At 40.0% G+C, this 22,905-nt stretch overlaps 1 protein-coding gene across 1 annotated transcript; it reads right to left on the bottom strand.

Moving 5' to 3' along the window:
* Nucleotides 1-4,631: 4,631 nt before the first annotated feature.
* Nucleotides 4,632-22,312, bottom strand: LOC114050211 (rho-related GTP-binding protein RhoU). The gene is made up of 3 exons (XM_027871861.1): nt 21,424-22,312; nt 19,545-19,603; nt 4,632-8,080 (listed from the first exon to the last, which is right to left on the bottom strand). The coding sequence occupies exons 1-3, from the start codon at nt 21,713-21,715 to the stop codon at nt 7,625-7,627; spliced, it is 807 nt and encodes a 268-aa protein (XP_027727662.1). The 5' UTR covers nt 21,716-22,312; the 3' UTR covers nt 4,632-7,624.
* Nucleotides 22,313-22,905: the final 593 nt, after the last annotated feature.

Below are 22,905 nucleotides of genomic sequence, written 5' to 3' on the forward strand. Positions count from 1 at the left end.
GAGCAGGGAGATGATAGAGGGGAGGGCAGATTGGGGGAGGGGATAATTAGAAGCAAACACTTCTAGAGAGGGACAGGGTCAAAAGAGAGAATAGAATAAATGGAGGGGCGGGATAGGATGTAGGGAAATATACTTAGTTTTTCACAACATGACTACTATGGAAGTGTTTTGCATGACTACACATGTATAACCTATATCAAGTTGCTTGCCTTCTCAATGAGGGTGGGTGGGGAGGGAGGAAGGGAGAAAAATTTGGAACCAAAATTAAAAAAAAAAGATAAAAATAATTTTAATACATGCAATTGGAAATAAGATATATAGGAAATGGGGTGTAGAAATCTATCCTGCCCTACAGGAAAATTGAAAGGGAAGGGGATAAAAAGAGTGGGGGGAGAGATAGAAGAGAAGGCAGATTAGGGGTATTCAGAATGCATGCCATTTTGGTGTATGGAGAGAAAATTTGGAACTCAAAATCTTGTGGACATTGTTGTCCTCTTCTGAGTTTGTGTTTTGATCTTTCCTGTCACTATAGTAGCTTTCTATGGTCAGGGTTCTTGTCTATTTTTTACTCGTTTTTAGCCTATTCTGTTACTTTTAAAGTTGAGTTCTGCTTCTGGGGCACAAGGAGTACTGTCCCAAGCTTCTTGTGGTGGGGACCAGGGACCTGGTCACTGGCTTTCTGCACCAGGGCCTTGGGTGCTGGTGACTTGCTGAGATGACCCAGCCTACCCGTACAACACAGTCTGTTGTGCTGGTGGTTCCTGGGCTGGCAGTTTGCCTTCTGTGCTGTAACTGGAGGCCTCACTGCTGGCCTGCTATGCCACTAGCCTGCTGAGCCAGGACCAAGGGGCCTTGATTGCAGATCTGTGCTGTGGCTAAGAGCCTCCAGCGGACTTGCCCAGACACCATCTGCACTAGACTGTGTTCCCCTTTGGCCCAAGTAAGACAGACCTTTCCTGAAGGCCTTCTAAGTTATCTCAAGCTGGAAAATTGTTTCACTCTGTTTTTCTGTAGATTCTGTAACTCCAGAATCCATTTAGAGGCTTGACTTAATGTTATTTTCAAGGGAAACTGAAGAGACCTCAGGTTACTTCCTGGCTTGTCTCTGCCATCTTGCCTCCACCCTCTATTTTCACTAACCTCTAATTGAAATTTGGCATTTCTACCAATTATTTAAAAATATTATTTTGAGGAGTACATAGGCTTCACCAGACTGTCAAAGGAGTCCATGACACATTAAAGGGTTAAGAACCTCTGATCTGATGGGGAAATTACCGACCATCAAAGACACTAGCTAGAATACAAACTGTGTACCTTGGTAATTCCTGTCTTCTCACCATTAGAAGAAATGGAAGAAATGGAATTCAAGAAGGCCAATGAGTTCTTGATCCAAATGGCTCTGAACTTAAGTAAATCACCATCTTTGAGATACAAGCTCCCAAAGTGTGAAATGAAGCAAAGAGGTGGCATATAGGGCCTTTAAGTTGAAAGGTTTAGTTGCTATGTGACTTATCGGCCATGTTATTTTGTCTAGTGCCTTTCCCCTCCGAGCCTCAGTGTTTTCACCTCTGATATGAGGATCTTACTTTGACAATCTACCTTGCAAGGTAGAGGCAACATGGTACAGTGGAAGGAGTATTGACTTTGGAGCCAGAGAATCTAGGTTCATAACCAGGCTCTGCCACTTGTGACCTACAAGTCATTTGACCTCTCTGGACCTCAGTTTCCTCATCTATAAAATGAGGAGGTTGGACATAATGGCCTTTAAGATTTTTTTTTAGCTGTTACAATCAACTGAGATGATGTGTTATAATACTGTGCAAACCTTGGAGAGCTCTATGTCATCCATCACAATTATTACTATTATTAAATTTTGTATTGACAAGGAGGGATGGGAAATAGAATGATATAGAAACGAATTTTTTTTTGTGCCTTTTGTTGAGGCAAATGGGGTTAAGTGACTTGCCCAGTGTCACACAGCTAGTGTCAAGTGTCTGAGGGCAGATTTGAACTCAGGTCCTCCTGATTCCAAGACCAGAATTCTATCCACCGCGCCACCTAGCTGCCCCAGGAAACTAATTTCTAATAAAACAAGAAATTATCAGCTCATACATTTAGAGTCTGAAGGGTCCTCAGAAGCTACCTAGTCCAACCCAATCATTTAACAGACAAGGGAACTGAAGATCAGGAAGTTTAAGTGTCCAAGGTCACGTAAATAGTGAGCATCAGAGACAGGATTTGAATCCAGATTTTTTTTCACCATACCACACCTTTTCCTATTTAAAGAATTGATCAGCATGGGATTTGATACAAATAAGAGATATGGAGTCATCTTGTACCCTTTTGTTTGTTGAGAGCTGATTTTTCACTAGCTACAAAGGAGAACATGGTAAGGGGGTGGTTGCCATACAACACGGAGAAAGAAATGAGAATTTTCTGTGTAAAAAGAGTTGGAAATGACTAATAGAAAGGACCTGGATAACTACTTTTGAGCATGAAGAAGATGAGCATGCAGGGAATGAAACTGTCCTGGTAATAAGGAGTCAGTTAATATGATCAGTCAAGCTGTAGACATTATGGGTGCCATGCAATTTGTCCACTCAAAGACTGAGAGAAAGGTAATGTTGTCTCTTTAGATTAGAGTACTGATCTTCATAAATCATGCATATTATTGCATGTATTAATTATTTAGAGATGAAGTTTAGATGGAGAAATGATCTGATTGTATGGATTTTTCATTTTGTTCTGAGCCAGATATAGGACCATAGATTTACAGCTGAAAGGGACATTTAGAGGTCACTGAATCCAATTCTCCCATTTGATAGATAAAGAAACTAACTCAGAGAGGTCTGGAGGAATTGCCCAGGGTCACACATTTACTAAGTGTTTGAGGCAGGATTTGAACCCAGGCCTTCCTTATTCCAAGTCCTAGACTTCCTAACTATGACACTGCCCTGGTTCTTTCATGAAAGATTCACCATGTTTTGAAACATCTAATCCCTAACATCATAACAAAAGATAAATAATAATAACAAGCGGCTATGTGTATTTAAGAGGTTTATAGAGTTTACAATAATTGTGCAGCACTTTTGATTAACAGTAACTATAAATGTGGATCAAATCATGAAACTGTAATTATCAAGGCTGTAATGATCTTTATTTACTTAGCTACCAGAAATCTTAAATTGTGCACACATTAGGCACTCCTTTTAAATTGAACTAAATTAGTTATATTTTCACCTTAAAAGAATGTTGCATTTACTTGAACCAGTGCTAATCAAAACCTTATGAGTTATTCTTGCCTACTGAAAGTCATAACCCTAGGCACCATCTTTCAATGATCCAAACTGTAGCAATGACTAGGAAGAAGTAATCAGTGCTCATAGGGCTGGCTTTACAAATTAAAATCTTCCAGTGACAGCAAGTGTACATAGGTTTTCCTAAAGCACTAGTAGCCATCTAGGAGTAGATGTCAAAAATGCTAGAGAATCCATACCAGCAGAACTGGATCGTTTGGGAGACAATCTTTATGACCAAATAAGGTGTTTGTTATTTCAGTTTTAAATCCATAGTATCACATTTCTTGTCTTCTCAATGAGTAGATGGTGGAGAGAGAGAATTTGGGAACTGAAAAAAAATGAAATTCATAAAGGGGTAGATAATCTGAATGCTTTAGTATTTCTTGCTTTTAAGAGTTATGACATTGAGTAAGCCATGGAGTCTGTGGTATAATAGAAAGACACTGAAACAATGGGCAAACAAACATTGAGAGCTCCCCTTCAGCTGGGAAGAGTTGATGGTTTATCTTTATACAATTCACAATGAGGAAAAGTTCCTCAATACTGCACTGCACATGATATGCTTTTTTCATTCATACCTGCCATTTAAAGACTATCTATTATTACCCAAGGCAGAAACCTTATCTTCTAATATTTCATTTTAAATAAACCTGAAATCTCATAGGACTCAGTAGCAATAGTCACTAATACAGATTGTTTACCAGAGATTAATTTTATTATTACTGGATAATACAAGGTACTTCTCAGGTAAACTGACCTGTACCTCATTGTGTAGGGACAACTTCCTGTATCCCCATTCTAATCATTCCTAATGGTTCCTCTTCAATTCCAACAAAAAAACTTTTCACACAACTTAGGGAGGCATTCTCTCTGGCTGTCTCTCATGCCTAAAATGCTTCTTCGTCTCTCAACCCCCCCCCACCTCAGGCTACTGACCATCTTGGCTTCCTTCAAGTCCCAATTAAAACGTCACCTCCTACAGGACGCCTTCTACAATCCCTCATAATTCCAGGGCCTTCTTTCTGTTAATTATTTCCTATTTATCCTATATAAAGCTTCCTTTGAATATATTTGTTTTCATGTTGTTTCTCCCGTTAGATCATAAGCCCCTTGAGGGCAGGGGCTGTCTTTTGACTCTTTTTTAGTATCCCAGAACTTAGCATAATGCCTGGCATATAGTAGGCATCTAATAAATGTTTATTGAATGATTGATTGTATATTGCTTCCCAACCCAACATCTCAAAGAGCTTATCAGGTACAGTGTTTTTAAAGAGGTGGTTGGACCTTATTTATTTCCAAAAGAAAATCTTCCATAAGATAGGCAGATGCAAATACATACAGGTTGAAATTTATTTCACACCACCCAACTCACCACATTTTCAAGTGAAACATTCTGCTCAGTATCATCTACACTTAAAAACAGGAAAACTCAACTTGGTAAGGCACAATATTGAGAAGAGGCAATGTAGAGGACTTTTTCCTCATTTTGGCTTTGTAAAATACCTGTGATTTTTCCAAATATATCTAAGAACAGAAAGCATAGTGTCCATAAAGTTGCAAGAACTTAGTTCATATACACATAGTAAAAAAAGATAACAAAACAGGCTCAGGTATATCACATTTTCTGAAATAGTAATATTGCCCTAGAGTTTAAGATTTACATCAGACTAGCACACTATAAAATAGGGTGCTGATAAGAAATCATCTTTGCGATACCAAGCTACAAATTTACATTTAACAAGTTTTCTGGGCTTTGAAATGAGTTGACTTCCTATCCACACACACACACACACACACACACACACACACACACAAAGTTTTCGAAGTTTCCCCACCCTGCCTAATTTAACAGAGAAATAAATATGAAGGGAAACCTCTGGCCCAACCCCATCTTTCCTACTCCATAAAACATTGTAAAATATCAAAATTCCTGCACTCATAAAAACAGCCTACCAAACTTTAAGCATCAGGGTTAGCCCAAGTACTGCTAGTACTGGGCTCTGTTCTTGGCTCAATTTCTAACTTCAATGGTGTAGAATCAAGCACCCGATAAAAAATAAAAGCATTTTAAGTGAAGCTTTCAGAACTGGAAGGTGTGTGGGCCTGATTCCCCCCCCCCTTTTTTTTTTAAAGACTAAATGTTTTACATAGAATCCTTTAAATTAGGCTTGGGAATTGTCTAGAATTCATTCATTCAACAGAGTTTGTTTTAAGAATCACAAGAAGTTAAGCAACTTTTTTTAATCAATTCAGGTTGTAACTAAACATTTCCAAAAACTATGGCAACCATTTCATAACAAACGATAAATAATAATAAGAGCCTATGGGTATTTAAGGTTAATCTTTTGTTCCATATATATTTGAAAGAGGTTTTTTGATAGCTACTAGCAGGAGCAAGAAAAAATTATAGACTGGTATTGGACTTCCTCTAGAGAAAATGGGTTGGAACCTATTAAATACATAAAGGCAAAAGGAGTTAGGACTCTTCTACCCCACAGCTACACAAAGATTCCCTTTCAGGTTAGATACAGCCGTGAATATGGAAAAGCTGATTTAACCCGGGTAAGCTTGAGATCAGAGACTAAAAAGAAAAAAAGAGAAAAAAAAAACCCTGCTGTACCCCACCTCTCTGTCAGACAGTGTGTTAAAAGCTGATGTGGCATTTTGCAAGAGAAACAATGCCTTATAAATATCACCTACTTGAAAATCTGCATGACTCACAAATAAGTGACATTCTCAAAGTCCCGAGGCAAGTAGGGAAGCTAAGGAGCTGTGAACACAGGTCTCCTGATCCACAGAGCTCAGCTGCAGCCAATTAAAACACTAGCTTCCCATTACTAGGCAGCAGCATTCTCATGATCTTTAAGACACATGGCACTATTCTGCTGCCAGTTCTTTGGGAAAAAGTCATCTGTTGCATTTAACTGAATGCTTTCACGGGTTTTTAGGGTAGCTGGTATTTTTTAAAGCAGTCTCAGCAGACGATTAAATTAAAAGCCCTCTAACGGCACACCTGGGCTGGAATCAAAAAACGATCTCTCTTTATAAAAAGCTTTCTAATGAGGAAAAAGCCAGGCCTTTCCTTGAAAATCCAGTAATTGTGGCATATCCTCCATTCTCATTCATTTTTTTAAAAGTTGAATCAGCAGCATGAACAGCCATTATGTAAAGGGGAAACATTGAGGAGCACATATTGGCAGACTTTAAAAAAAGATACATTGTGTCACACAAACATTTGCTACCTCCTTTCAAAAGAGCATTCTCATGCCTTACAGATGGTACAAATTAGCCATGCAAGCTCTCAAGACACACAGAAAAGCCTGGGAGTTAAAACAAAGTGGGAAGGAAGCAGTTTGGGGCACATATTACAGAACCTAAAAGAGGAGACCTTTGGGCCAGGAGTCAGGAAGTTCAATGGCCACATTTTGCTCCCATTAATATGGTTATTCCCTAAAACCAAATGGTGGAGACATTCCAACAGACTCACTCAACACCAGCATGTCATTTGACCCACGTCAGCCCAATGCCCACAACTGATTTAAATATATATATGTTAAAAAATATATCTATCTATAGATAGAAAGATAGATTTTTTTTTAATCATGGCTTTGGGAGGGGGCTACACAATGCCAAATAACCACTTGGATAGATTTTTTTTCCCCACTGAATTAGCCAGGCACTTATCCTTGACTGACATAACTGAATTGACCAATTGTTTTAAGGTTGTACACACACAAACCTTTGCAAGTTTCCTCAGATTTTTTTTTAATGAAAGTGCAATTTGCATGGAGTTCTAAGGCTAAAAACGTTGTTCTTTAGCAGGCACCATGTTTCAGAGAGATACAAATGCCCAGAGATGACCCTTTGTTCACAGTCCACTGTTTAGCCTTAAGTCAAGTTTTCTTCTTCCTCCCATAATTTACCATGCTCCTTTGTCCTTCTATATATTAAAATACAACAAAAACTCCACAATCTTTACCTAGGTGTGGAGTGTCTTCTCATGAGGTGTAATATAGCTTTAAATGATTCGACTGCTGGAAAATTCTTAATCTACTTAAAAATCATTTGCATAAAAGTATGTCTGTCCCATTCACTTGCACAAGAAATTGAAGGGAAAGAAAAGAATAAAGAACATAAATTGGGCTCTCCCCACAGTGAAATGTATTTATATATGTGTATTTATATACACATATATATACACACACATTATATACATACATATACATATTTTCTATACAGTGAAAGGAAAAGTCATTTAAGCTAATATAGCTTCTAATTTGTACTTCCTCTAAAAATAGCCTTTTCTGGGTCTCTGGCCAGCAGCATTATACCAAACAGCAATATTTCTTCCACCAAGATTTGGAAATATTTTTCATTTTGTCTGGAGTCCTATTCTTGGATTTCTTTGGTTGCTGTTGCGTGTCCGAGTGCTGAATGCCAGCCACAATGGCTGCATCAAAGACCTCTTTGAGGTTTTTCTGAGTCAAGGCAGAGCACTCAATATAAGAAGCAGCTTTGATCTCCTCTGCACACAGCTTAGCGGCCTCCTCCGCCACTGGCTTCTCCTTGCATTTGTCCAGTTCAATGAGGACTTTGACATCTTCTCGGAGGTCTGACTGTGTGCCAACTAATATGATGGGGGCTTTGGGGCAATGACAGCGAATCTCTGGGACCCATTTTTCACTCACATTCTGAAAGGATGAAGGGCTTACAACGCTGAAGCAAAGCAAAAAGATGTCCGTGTTGGTATAGCACAGAGGCCTGAGTTTGTCGAACTCATCCTGTAATGAAACAAAGCATTCCAGAATTATTCCTTTTTAGTCACAGTTTAAAGACTCAAGGCAGCATATTCCAAGGTTATGAAAATCCAACTGGATGTGGAAGGAAGGAATTGTTGTCTAAGTAATAATACCACTGCCCCTTTGAGGGGTTCACAATCTCAATGTAGAGATGATGACATCCATCTTCTGGGTGTGTCAGTACTGATCCTTCCATTCCCATATGCTTCTAACACTTAGCATCCCCTCATGATATCAAACAACTATCAAAGGGGTATTATCGTTGGCTCGCCATGTATGTACGTAACACTGCATTAAAAGATTTACTTTATTTAGTTCTCCTACCACAAAGAGTAACTCAGGCCTAGATTCTCTAAACTGTAGGTATAAACCTTCCTATTTATTCAGAATTTAGTTTCTGTATCCATATCCACAAATAAAAATAGAGAAAATATCTATAGAGCCCAAGTAGAAGGTAAATTTCTTGAAGACAGGAAGTCTTATACCCCAGTGCCTGGCACATAGTAGGCACTTAATAATTGCTTATTGATTGATTGACTAATAAATATTTGATGAACTGAATTAAGAGTACAAAATATTTCAGGGTACAGTGGAAAGAATTTAGAGATAGAGGACCTCAGTTCAAATGACCACTCTGTGGATTACTTCTATATGTGACTTGTCCCTGGCCCTCAATTTCCTCCTCTGTAAAAAAGAGAGGACTGGACTAGATGGCTTCTTAGCTGCCTTCCAGCTCTAGGTCCATGCTCCCCATAACAGCTAGGAAGTTAATAGTATAGATGTGTCTGTTTCACAGAGGGGAAGAGTATACAGCGCATGGAGATTAAGTGTTCCTGTCTAAGATTACCTTAGATCTTCTCTGTATTAATCTTGTATGTTCTGATTAAATATTGTATTTCCTCCATTAGAATGTAAGCTGCTTGAGGGCAGGGATTGCTTTTTATTTTTCTTCCATCCTTACCACCTGGCATACAGTAATAAATGCTTGTTGGTTGACTGATTACTTGATTATTAGAAAGTATAAAGTTATAAACTGGCAGAGTGAAAAACCAACCACAAACTTTCATGCAGTGACATGCTCTGATCTCCATGCCACTTGTGTTAACCGACCAATGGATTTAGTAGGTGGCAAAGTCCTGTTCTCCACTCAACATCCATTCTCTTTTTCTCTTCTTTCTTTCTTAGTCTTTCTCTCCTAGTCCACCTGCTTACCTTTTCTCTTCTACTCTGTATGGGCCAGTTTGTCCCATGTGTATTCCCTATCCTGTTTCTAGAGTTCCCACATGTTAGAGGACCATCAAGGTTGCTGAACCCCACCCTATGTCTCCTTTGTGAATCTTGGGACAAAAGATAGGTTAGAATTATTCCAAATGATCTGAATTGGCAGTCTGCAAACTTCTATTAATCAGATAATTAACTGTATCTTCCCGTTTTACTCTGACCTTAAAAGTGAGATCTTCTAACCTGTATGAATCTGAAATCTATTTTTTTCCTCTGTTCATGCAGTTCTATTTTCAGTTATGTGAAGATTCGAATAGTTTCCTACTAAAAACTTGGATAGGAATGATCTCATTGCTATTTAAAGTTCATATTTATGGCTGCCATTCATTTTAATATGCATCATACAGACTTAGCTATCCAGTGGCATGCAAAAAATTAAGCATTATTCAATAGTCTCCTCTACACAATTCTTCATTCTGTCACATTATTTACAATCCCACATTTATACAAATATCAATCTCTGTCAAAGCCTTCCTATTCACCACCTCTTCCCCCTCCCAAATGAAGGCTCTTCATCTCTTTTTGTTAGAATTTATTATCTCCATTCAAGGTGTCATATTTCAAGTAGAGGTCGATCAACTAATATGAAAAAAAAATGTCCAGTTGAAACCCTGTAATTGTTCAGGGTATTTCTGAAAAAATTACAGTAGCTTCCTGAGCTTTCAAAAGCCCAAATCAGAGGTCAAATTTGCTTTTATAGATCAAATACTGAGCAAAAATAAACCAGATAGGCTTTTACTTGGCTCAGAAAACATTTTAATTAAAAGTTCCCACATATTCTCAGAGGATGACAAATTAAGAAGCACAAAGAACAAGTACAATGAGAAATTAGTCCCGCTGGTAGCATCACTTGAGTGCTGAATGAGGCCAAAAACACTTGGATATTGGTTGGAGGGCCTGCATTCCCCATAAAAAGCAGGCCAACTTAGATGAGATGAGACTAGGTCTATGACAGGAGTCCAGGAAGCAGGCTTCACCAGACCTCTGGAGACTGAGTCTGAGAATCTAAGAAAGCAAAGCAAAAACTTAGCCCCCTAGCTCCCTTTACCTAAACAGAAGCTCTGTATTCACTGATGTAAATGCAATATGCACATGGAGGGGAAGGCCAATGGAAGAGCACTCTCCGTTCAATGAAATGGATTCTGGGAGTCAAATGCTTTGTATGAACTTGCCAGGCATGTGTTAAAGAAATTGTGCATGATTAAGTTTAATCATATGGGGAGAAGGGAAAAAACACACACACACAAAAAAAAAAACCAGACAGCAGAGGTTCCTACTGTGAGGAGAATACAACTTGGTTCATAGATTAAAGAAGCTCCTGTTAGCAACTCTATCGTAAGCCACACCATTTTGGCTATGGTCTCTTTTTCTTGAGCTAAAGAGTGTCTCTTTAAAAATTCCCAATATCTTTCTGTTTTCACTTAAAGTAAGACTGTGGGTGATGCATTAACCTCATTTTGACCAATGCGTTTATTTGTATACACAGCCTTGAAGAGAAAATCCAAATTCACAAGGAGCAATTCGTATTTAGAAGTTCATGCTTCTACCCACCCAGCTGTATCTTACCTGACAGGTTAGAGAATTAGCATCTACAGAATCACCTCACTTCAGTGTAATTTCACACACTGGGGGATCTGTGCTCCAATCTCTTGATATCTAAAGTGGGGATAGCATGGCAGCCTCATCCACCAAGTAGGGACAGCATGAGGATTACCTTAATCAGGTAATGTCTTTAAACTTGAGCTCCCTTGGATGACTATTGAGGAAATACCAGCAGGTGTTAATCCAAATCACTTAAAAGGGAGACTAACTAATCTAGGGGGAATGGAATGAGATTTGCATGGGATCAGATTTAGAGCTCAAAGGGGCCCTGGAGGTCATCTGGTTCAACTGAGTTCATCTAGTCCAATCCCCTACTCCCTTCCACCTTTTATAAATGAAGCCAAGAAAGGAGAAATAACTTAGGCTAAAGACCACATAGGGAGCAAAACCAGGATTCAAACTCAAAACCTCTAACTAGTACTCTACTGCCCCAGAATGTTTCCCATTTTGGTTCAATTCAATCTAATTAGAATAACTACAGAGCATCTATCCCACTCAAGGCACTAACAATGCTAGGCCTGGAAGAGAACTCAAGATGGACCAGACATCTGTCACCCTCCTTCACCCCTCTAATCTAATCGGAGGGTTCCTTGATTTAGAACTGGAAGGGAACTTGAAGGTTATCTCAACCAACTCATTCATTTCAATGAGAAGGAAACTATGACCCAGAAAGGTCAAGTAATTTGTTCAAGGTCACACAGGACATAAATGGCAGAACTGGGATTCTAGCTCACATCTTCTAACTACAAATCCAATGCTCTTTCCACTCCACTAGGTTCAGGTAGGTGGTGCAGTGGATAGATTTCAGGGCCTGGAGTCAGGAAAACTCATCTTCCCGAATTCAAATCTGGCCTCAGACACTTACTAGTTGTATAACCCTGGGCAAGTCACTTAATCCTGTTTGCCTGTTTCCTTATCTGTAAAATGAACTGGAGAAGGAAATGTTAAACCACACTAATATCTTTGCCAAGAAAACCCCAACTGGGGTCACAAAGAGTTAGACGTGACTAAAATGACTCAAGAACAAAGGGATAAGAAAAGTACACAAAAAACCTATAGTAATACATAGTAATGGAACAATCACTTTCTTCACAATTACTCATGGCACATTATAATTCCATTTTACAGATCTGGAAATTGAGTTTCAGGAAGTGAAATAATTTGCTTACGATCATACAGCTATTAAGTAGCAGAGCTGGAATTTCAACTCACATCTCCTGTCACGTTTTCCCACTTCAACATTTGCAGCTCACATTTAATTAGTAGTATGAGATTTAAAATTCCTTTCCTCACAAGTCTCTAAAAGAGGTAATAAAGACAACACACATTTATTGAGCAGCTACTATATGCTAGGAACTGTGTTAGGTGTGGGGAAATAAAGAAAAGCCAAACCAGGTAGCACAAGTATTAGTGTTCCCACTTATCAGATAAGGAAACTCATGGTCAGAGACATTTCATGATTTGCATTAAGTGATCACACAACTTCCTAAGAAGAGGCTGAGTTAGGGCTCAAATCTAGATTGTTTTCTGATATTAAGACTAGAGCTCTCACTGTAGAGAAGAATGTGCTGAGCAGATAGTTAGAAATAAATTGTTATCAAATTCTAGTGGTAGGGAAGGGAAAAAGCATCCAGTGACAAGGGGAAGAGAGGAAGGAAACGAGCACTTATTAAGCACCTACTGTATGTTGGGCTGTATCCTTTACAAATATTATCTCATTTTATCCTCACAACTTTGTGATAAGGATGATGGTGATTATCACCACCATTTTCCAGATGAGGAAACTGAAGCAAACAGAGGTTAAGTGACTTGCCCAGAGACACACAGCTGGTAAGTGTCTGTGGCCATATCTGAACTCAGATCTTCCTGACTCCAAGCCTAATACTCTATCCACTGTACCATCTACCTGCCACGCTAGGCAACAGAAGGAATCTGAGACAATTTCACGAAAGAGGACATCTGAATTTGAAGGATGGGTAGTATTTTTGATAGGTATGGCAGGGAAAGATATTCCAGGCAGAAGTAACATCATGAGAGACAGAGAAATAGGACCACAAATAGTTCACTTTTTTTTATTACTAGTTCTTTTCTTTTTTTTAGTTTTTAGGCAATTGGGGTTAAGTGACTTGCCCAGGGTCACACAGCTGGTAAGTGTCAAGTGTTTGGTCTGAGGCCGGATTTGAACTCAGGTCTTCCTGACCTAGCTGCCCCAATAGTTCACTTTTAGTGGCTATAATTACAATACCTATATAACATTAGACAAATCACTTAACCTTTTCAGACCTCATTTTTCTCATTTGTAAACTAAAGGGATTGGGCTAGAGAATTTATTTCAATTCCATTCATAAGCATTTGTTGAGATCCCACCATGTGCCAGGCACATTGCTAGGCATTGAGGATATTTTAAAAAATGACAATAACCAACTACCATCCCTATGATGAAATAGCTTAGTAGCTTACATTCTACTAGTATCTCTAGTGTACATTTCAGACCTAAATCCCATGATTCTGCAATATCTGGGACTTTCCATCTTCTTAAATGAGTTTCAAAGTCCAAGAGGAAAAATGTCAGACTATTTTAAGGTCTCCAGTCAGTGCTGGGTTGCTGTTGTTTTTAAACAGGTAACGGTAGTATAGACCAGTGGTTTCAAAGTCAAAGAGAAACAGATATTGACTCAGAAAACCACAATGACATCATCTACATAATCTTGTATTCTTATTTCTTTTGTTAAATATTTCCCAATCACATTTTAATCCAATTCAGTTGCATTTGAGAGTTTTGTGGGCCTTACTAAGGGAGTTTGACATCTCTTATGTAAACTGTGGGCATAACTAAAGTCAGGAGACCCAAAGTCACAATCCTGCAGCAGACTCTTACTTAGCTATAGTATGAAAGAGAAATCAATCTCTCAGAGCCTGTTTCCTCATCTGTAAATGTGGATAATAATGATGCTACCAACCTCATAGCTGTTTGAGACTATGTGAAGATAGTTCTAAAGCCTATATGAAGATAGCTTGAAAGCCTAATGATAATAACTCACATCTAGGTTGTACTTACTTAGTTTGGCAAAACACTACGTAAATGACTTCTTATTAGTTGTTACTATTAGGCTTTCAAGTCACTTCCATATAGCTAGCTGTTATTATTATTTTTTAATTAATAAAATATTGTTAGACTAGCCAGGAGATCTTATTTCTTTGGATGCCATAGACCTTCTTAGCAGACTGAAGCCCAGGCACACCTTACTAGAATAATGTTTTTAAATGTCTAAAATAAAATACATAAGATTATAAAGAAAACTAACTGTATAGAAATACAGTTAACAAAATATTAACCAAGTTCACAGACCTCAAGTTAAGAACCCTGGACTAGAGAAACTTTAAGGTGTTTTTCAGAGCTAATGTTCTAAGCTCTGTGCAAGACTCTAAATACTCAATTACAACCAAAGAAGCTGAAAAATCTTGAGCTATAAACCCAAGAAACTCTGTTATTTGGGAGATCATTTGGGAAACATTTCATTTTTCTTAAAAGTAGATTTTCTTTTTTTTCTTTCTTTTTGTTGTTTTGTTTTTGTATCTCCAGCAATTACAACACCTGGCATAGAGTAGGTATTTAATAAATACTTGTTGATTGATGGATATGAGGCGTTTCAATTAAATACATGAATGAAGTTTAGCTATGTGCCAAAATGTTTCACTTTCTACATTCATGATTGCAATCTTTATAAAATCTAACAAATGCTTTCCTGCCTTCTTCAACAGAGCATTCTGGAAATAATTTAACCATTTCTTGGTAACTAAGGATAACCATCAAAAACAAGCATTAATGTACTAAGCTGTTAGCAAGGTCCTTATGAACTAATGAAGTATGAAGAGCCTTGCACATAAGAACTTCGTAATAATGTTTGTAAATTGAATTGCAGGGCTCTTTGACCCCACATGAAGTGATCCTATACTTTCTGATTTCTTGTTTGCTTTTTAAGGTTTCTGCCTCTCTTCTTCCTGTCACTTCAACAAAACACGTTTTGCTTTTGTCAACGTGTCTGCCTTGAGCAGCTTTTTGCTTGGCATCCTCTCAACCCCCTGTACACACACACAAACACACACACACAAACACACACACACACACACACACCCCTGACAAAATAGATAACATCTAAAGTAAAGGTCAACAGGTTCTAAGTGTCTTTTTTTTTTTAACTACATGTGTGATCTTTGGAAAGTTCCTTAACCTCTGCAGGCCTCCATTTCCTCATTTGGAAAATGAGGAGATTGGCCTGGGTGGCCTGAGGACCCTTCGAGATCTAAACCTATGATCTTCTGGATGGTGGAAAGGGAGAAGAGTTCTCTTGAGAGTAAAAGCCTTGATTTTATCACATCTTTTGACTGCCCCAAAGGCCTCTTCTCCTTGCTTCTGATTTCTCAATAAGATAATAAGATAAGTAGATTTCTCAATAAGTGAGATGTTACTGTATCAACATTATACAAGTTGGCAAACTTACATTATATGATGAAAAAAATTAACTTTATAAAAGTGAATGAAACTTTCATTACAAAAATCACCACAGTATTTAACTACAGTAAAAATGCAGGAGATTTTCCTCTTCTTAATCTTCAAAGTACTTATTTCTTTGTCCTCAATTCTGTACTTCAGCAGTTCTTGCTTCTTGTTCATGCTAATGTAACACTGAAGCCTCTGTAACCCTTCTTACCTCATTTTCCTATCCCCCACCAACCCACCCCATGTCATCCACACACCACAAATGGGGAATTCTGGCAGTGAGCAGGAAGTAAACAGTCAGCACTGGTGGTAGGGAGGAGAACAGTGGTAGTGGGATAGTGTGTGAACAGAAGGCCAGGCTGGTTCTACCTTGGAACCCTTCATGTCTGAAGCACTCCCCCACTCCAGTTCTTTACTTGACTCTCCCACAGAGTAGGAGCACCAGGACGATGAACTGGCTTTGGCCCTAGTGACAGATGGCACCAGTCTTTAAATCTCTTCAGAAATGGAAGATTAGCCTCATTCAGAGTGGCCATGTGGTTATCAGCGTAATGTCTCATGGTACTCACTGTGCAACTTTACCCCATCAGTTCTCCAGGTCTGCAATTACTTGTTAGAAACAAAGGAAAATTATTGGTTGGAACCAGTTTCAATGGTCTAACAATTTAAAACCTGGCTATGAATGGGTTATATAATGAATAAGGGTATTGCTATATCCTTTACCTTTGCCATTGGTTAATATGTTGATCCAAGCATGAGTTTATGGATACCAAATCCTTCCCATCCCCCTTTTATTACACCATCAACTCAAAACTCCTAGTACCTCACCTTCTTTTGGCAAATGTCTCATTCTTTGCCAGACAAGAATAAATATATTCAAAATATTTCAAAAGACTGACTGGGCATGAACTCTCAATTTATTAGCTTCTAAACTTGGGTCATGCTAAACAGCAGTTTCTATGTTCTAAAAGATAATGGGGCTAAATAAGCCAAATGACTGATTTAAAAAATGCAGAGACTAGTCCCTACCAGCCATTAACTCTAGGACCTTGGAACCAATCACTGAAACTTTCTGGATTCCTCAGCTATAAAATCATTATTATAAAATAAAATAATATATACCTGCCTTGTGGAATGACTGCAAATGAATGGAAACAACCATAAATTACTCTGTAAATATTATAAGCTTCTAAGGGACAAAAATCATCTTTAACAACCTGCTTTCTAGAAGGTCCTGTACAGGGTCATGTACATAAATAAGGTACTAATTACATGGTATCTGATGATGATAAATGTGAGATATTTCCTGAACACCAAGACTTGAGTCTTAGATATATTATATTATTCGATATATCAAAAATAGACCTTAAGAATCTGTAGTTTTATATACCAATACAGATTGGATTCATTACAACAAACATTTATGAAGTGTTTAGTATGTTCTAAGCACTTTTCTAGGCACTGGAAACACAAGGATAAAATAGAAAAGCAGCCCCTATCCCCTCAAGTAGATTACACTCTATTGGGGTGGAGTTTGTGGTATCTCATACAAGTAAGAGAATACAAGGAAAATAAGAAGGGCAAACTAACAATTGAGGAAGATCAAGGAAGGTTTCCTGTAGGAGGAAACATCTGAATGGAAGACAAGGATTCTAAGAGGCTAGGATAAGGAAGGCATACATTCTAGAAAAAAAGAGATGAGCATGTGCCAGTGTATCATGAAGTTGGATCAAGTTCCATGGGAGCCAAATTGTGGTCAGCCTTAAATGCTAGGCTTAGGATTTTTGTGATTTTATCCTATGGGCAAGAGGGATCCATGAGTTTTTTTGAGCAGATGAGAGCTTTAGAAAAATTATTTAGATCAATGGTGTCAAACTCAAACAGAAATGGATTCCTGCCCTATGTATATTGCCTTAGAAAACCACAAATTAACATTGTCTACTTTTTATTGTATTTTTATTTATTTTTGTTAAACATTTCCCAATTGCATTTTAATCTGGTTCTGACCTCACTTACACAGGTGAGTTTGACAACTCTGATTTAGATTATACCCAAGATGGATCATAGAAGAAGAGAGCCGGGAAGGAGAGGGGACTTGTTTTTAAGGGAAATCGACAATATGCCCCTCAAAAAAGAACTAACAAACCTGATAAAGATCTAAGTTATGTAACCATATGTACCTCAAACTCAATGCCCCAAACACCTTTCACCTTAATCCATCTCTCCTCTCAACTTCCCTATTTCTGTTGTGGGTACCACTGTTCTTCTAGTCAACCAAATTTAAAACCTAGGAATTATCCTCAACTCCATTCTCACTCACCACTCCACTTTGTCCAATCAGTTACCAAGGTCTTGTCAATTCTACCTCTGAAACATCTTTTGCATTCACCCCCATCACTATCCACTAACATCACAACCTTTCTGACTCAAGCCTTCATCATTATCCCTCACATGGCTTTTCACCAGACTCCTAAACAGTCTCACTGCATCCAGCCTCTCCTCTTTCTAATCCATCCTACATACAGTTAACATGTAACATTCCTAAAGCATAGGTACAAACTTGTCACTCCTTTGCTCAAGAAGTTTCAATGACTCCCTCTTGACTCAAGAATAAAGCTATCTGTTTGATATTTAAAGCCTTTAACAATCTTTCTCCAATCTATTGCAATCTTCCTTAATCTTAATGTCTTCCTTCTGAGACTACTCCAATGTGTCTTATTTGCATATAGTTGTTTATATGTTGTCTCCTCCATTACACTGAAATTAAGGATTGTTTTTTTGCCTTTTTTTAAATTTTTGTATCTCCAGTACTTAGCACAATGCCTGCTTAATAAAAGTTAGTTAACTATCTTTCTATGCTGACTGCACCTTATTCCCTCTAACACACTCTCCATAACTAGACTAATTGCTGTTCTCTCTAACAGTTTGGGACCCATGAATAAATACAACTTCTCTCTCCACTACCCCACCTCTTGGCACCCTGGCTCAACTAAAAGGCCATTTCCTACAAGAGGTCTTTACTATTCTTGAGACCCCTAGTCATTAGTACTCTTCTCCCATCTATCTGAAAATTACTTTGTATTTATTCTGTAGATTTATCTGTGATAAGTTGTTTCTCTCTGATAGAATGTGAGCTTCTTGAGGGCAGGGACTTTCATTTTTGTCTTTGTATTCTTAATATCTAACATCATGCTTGGCACATACCAAGCATTCAATAAACATATGTTAAATTGAATTTTATGAAAGACTTAGGAGCCCCAATCAACACAATGACCAACTACAATTCCCAAGGACACAAAATGCTTCCTACCTTCTGAATGATGATGGACTCAGAATTGGGGGGGAGGGGAACAGGGCAGTGGCATGGTCAGTGTGGGAATTTGTTTTGCTTCATTGTACGTGTTTGTAACAGATTTTGTTTTTCTTGCTTTTTTAGTTGGGGAGTTCGGTGAGAGGGAGAAAATGCAGATCTGAAAATCAAATTTAATTAGGGAAAAATAGAATTATACCAGTCTAGAAGAGTTTCCAGTATTTAACTTTTAACATTTCAAGGATATAATATATTAGTACAGCGGGGAAAAGGTGCTGAATTTGAAGTTGGAGAATGTGTGTTCAATCCTGGCTCTGCCATTTACCACCTGTGTGACCACAGGTAAGCCATGTCACCTCTGGGGACCTCAGCTTTCTGTAGAACAAGGGAATAGATATTAGACGACTTCTTAGATCCCTTCCATTTCTAAATCAATGATTCTAAGTGTTACACTGTGTGTAGTTCACTCATACAAAGATAAACGACACGAGGACATGGTGAATAGAGAAAGAGACTAAGGTTTAAGAATTGTTTCCTTGTCTAATGACCTTGGTCACCACTAGCTGGGCCTGGCCAAACCTTTCAGAAAGTTTATTAGTAGTTATACTCTCCCTATTCATGATACAGCCAAGAGCAAGCTTGAGAAGGATGATCTCACGATGCCCTGGAAGGATAACTCAGTCCCTTGGTAAAACATTTGTAAACCCATAACCTCTTTTAAGAAGTTATTTTCAAGGAGTTACTTTACTGACCTGGCCCGCTGTGTCACAGAGCTGGAGTCTCACGGGCCTGCCATCCACAGACACAACAGCTAAGAAGAAAAGACACAAAGAAAAGTGTAATGAGGAGTTTCTTTAATCATTCACAAGAGAATAACCTTCTACCCTCCACCCCCATCCCTACCCAGGCCCTCCCACCAACACGATTTCTTTTAGTTTCTTCAATTAATTTAGACTTAATAGCCTGAAGAGCTGGAACCTGATCAGCCACAAACATTTGGGTATACAAACCCTTCAGGGCTTGACAATTCACTTCAGTGCAGCTGATGAAGTAGCAAATCACTGAAGGAAAGACAACCCTTTGATGAGACCAAAAGAGACACAGCCCTTTCCTCCAGGTCCAGAGGATTTATTCTCTTGTCACATTTATGTTTCAGAAAGACTTAAAAACAACAGGGGGGTGGTGTGAGAGAGGGCTGGGGGTAAGTGGGAATCAACCTCACTGCTCTAAATCACTGGGAAGCCACAGTAAATATTTTTGTTTTCCCTTGGGAAAATTTTCTGACTGCAGAGTTTATCACAAAACTCAAGCTTGTTTGGAGACCATGTGCAAACAGCAGCTACCTGCATTGTTCTGTTTATAAAAGAGGTTTCTGCTTATCTCTTCGTTCTGTTCAAATAAGGGATTTTTTTAAAAAACAGTTCACCTTTTGACCAGGATTCGAAGATTTTTTTTTCTTTTTTATTCCAACAAGCCTTGGTAGAATTTTTTTCATCAACGATGATGAATTCTAGATTGGTTTTAAATGATCCTACCATCAATTGGGTAGGAAGACAGGAAGGAAAAGGGGGAAAATTCAATTGTTAATTTTTTTTAAAAAAATCACTTCAGATAATGTCCATCCAGTTTGTCTTGATGGCTTAATAAATTGCCCGTTCTTCACCACAACGAGTTACTAATAGCTCGGAAAAGTGGGTCGTTAAGGGAGTGAGTGCAGAAAGAACAAAAACTACAATAAACGTTTGCTAATCACACACTCTTCAAGGGTACCATAAAACTTCCAGAAAGTGACAAAGACAGAGGAAAAATCACAAAGAAGGTTGTAATTAACGAGAGAGTTTACCTACGCATCAACAGACCCTCTAAGAACTGCGTGGTTGGGGCGAGAAGTAAACTAAAGAGATACTTAAAATCGGAAATAGACCTTGCTATTGTTATGGGGAGGAAGGCCAGGAAGAAAGAAAACCTGCCCACACCCGTGAATAATTTCGGCTAAGAGGATTTGTGAGTTGTGATTGGTGCTATTTTGATGCAAATTAAACCTTATCTGGCAGTTTCTACGGCGCTTTAAAGTTCAGCCAGCACAAAGTCAGGCACACCACCAGAAAGGACTGAAAGTCCCAGGCCCTGCTGATAACAGCACACCCAGTTATCACCCTCCAATTAAAACTTTCAAACCAGGCGCCAGGAGGTTTCGCCCGGACTCAGCATTTTTCGCCCCAGGACAACTATACTGGCAATCAGAGGTTTCCCTTTTTAATTTGTTTCTTCCTCTCATTAAAAATTAGGCTAGATCGCAGGGACTACTCCCTCCCCCAAGCTTTTTTTTTTTCTTAAATTTCTGTATGCACTTGACTTCCACCCCAACAAGTTTGGGGAGCCGGGATAACCTCCTTACATTTTCCTCCAAACATGCCTTCCCTCGAGGTGGTGGAAGCCAGTAGCATGATTAATTTACGGCATTTCTCTATCGAATGGACAGCAACACCCACACGCCCCCTCAGAAGAAATCACTTTGATAGCTTTGCTTCTTAATAACTCATTTATAACAACGAATACATTGCTCTTCGTCTCTTCCTCTCCAGTAAAAACACGAGCTCCCTGGAGCCCGGTCTCCAACTCCTGCCTTACCCGAGAAGTTGTCGAAGGCTGTAGGGATGTACTCCGTGGGGTACCCATTCGTGGTGTAACTCACCACCAAACTCGTCTTCCCCACCGCGCCGTCCCCGACCAGCACGCACTTGATGCTCCGCCGCTCCGCACCCCCAGCCCGGCAGCGGTTGCCCAGGGCTGCTCCGAGGGCGACGGCTGCTGCGCCCCGGCTGCTGCGCACCCGGCGCGGGGGCACGGGCGGCACCTCGCAGCTGCAGCAGCCCGGCACTGGCTTGCTGATGTACTCCGCTTCCCCCTGCTGAGGCGGCATTGGCCTTTCTCCCGCGGGGGAGGAAGCAAAGGGGATAAAGGAGAGCCGGCGCGGGGCGCTCGGGGAACTGGGAGAGGGAAGCCTGGCTCCCCCGAGCGCAAAGGGCACTTCACTGCCCCGTGGACAGAGCTCCCCTTGGATAGAGATCTCTTCCTCGCTCCCAGTCCTCTGGGGAGTACGAAGCCGGTACGGTCCGGGCGGCGGCTCCCGTCTCCTCTTTGCGTCCAGGCAGCTTTGCAGGCGTCCACCGGGGGAGCCGGGAAAGATCCGCGGCCCCCCTCTTCCCGCTCCGGCCCAAATTGTTTCCCCGCTCTCCGGTGACAAGAGGAGACTGGCCCGCCGGCTCTCTCCTCACCACTCTGTAGTCTTCCAGCCAGAAAGCGAAACGGTGGAACACCCTCTTCTCAACGAGCCACCCAGAAAAACTGGAATTCCGAAGAAAAAGTGGCGAGACAAAGGAGGATTTGGGAGAGAAATGTGACTGGCGCTGTTCCTTAATGGGCAGCCACCAAGTCACAACGCGGCTAGGGGTAAGAGACTGACCCAGGAGAGCCTCGCACAGAGCCTACTGAAGCGAAAGCGCTCCTTGTCTCTGTGTGTGTGTCTCTCTCTAGCTTCACGATGACATAACTCGAGGGGAGCCGACGGGGAGTGGGGGGGAAAAGAGGCGGAACCTGGCCTTGCGCCCGCCGTGGCTGCTGCTGCTGTAGCTGCAGCCTTTGGAGGCTGAGGTTATAGCGCTCTCTACCTGTACCCTACACCTCTTGCACCTTCTCCACCCCTAAGTCAGCACCAACCACTGGCCTGCGGCGGCGGGGACTAGACCCACTCCTGGGGGTCGCCACAGGAAGGAGCTCCATCCTGGCGTCCAGTTCAGTTTCCAAGAGCGAAACAATTTGGCCGACGCCTATTGGCTGGAATCATCCTCCTGTTTCCCTCTCCCACGCCTCTCTGATCTTTAGCTCTCCTCTGGTCTCTTCCTCAACTCTTTTTTCCCATGTTTTCCCTGATTCCCTTTCCCCGAAACTTTCCTCTCTAACCCCCCCAACCTAACAACTTCTTCCCGTTCCTCTGACCCTTCCTTCCCGTCTCTGTATGGCCAGAACTCAACTGTAAATCTCCCTTTCTCTTGTCAGTGTTTCACAGATGATGAGTAAGAGAAGTATGTTAGAGTATGCCTTTATTAAATA

The sequence above is a fragment of the Vombatus ursinus genome, unplaced genomic scaffold (assembly GCF_900497805.2).
Source record: "Vombatus ursinus unplaced genomic scaffold, bare-nosed wombat genome assembly UNPS02014798.1, whole genome shotgun sequence".
Lineage (NCBI taxonomy): Eukaryota > Metazoa > Chordata > Mammalia > Diprotodontia > Vombatidae > Vombatus > Vombatus ursinus.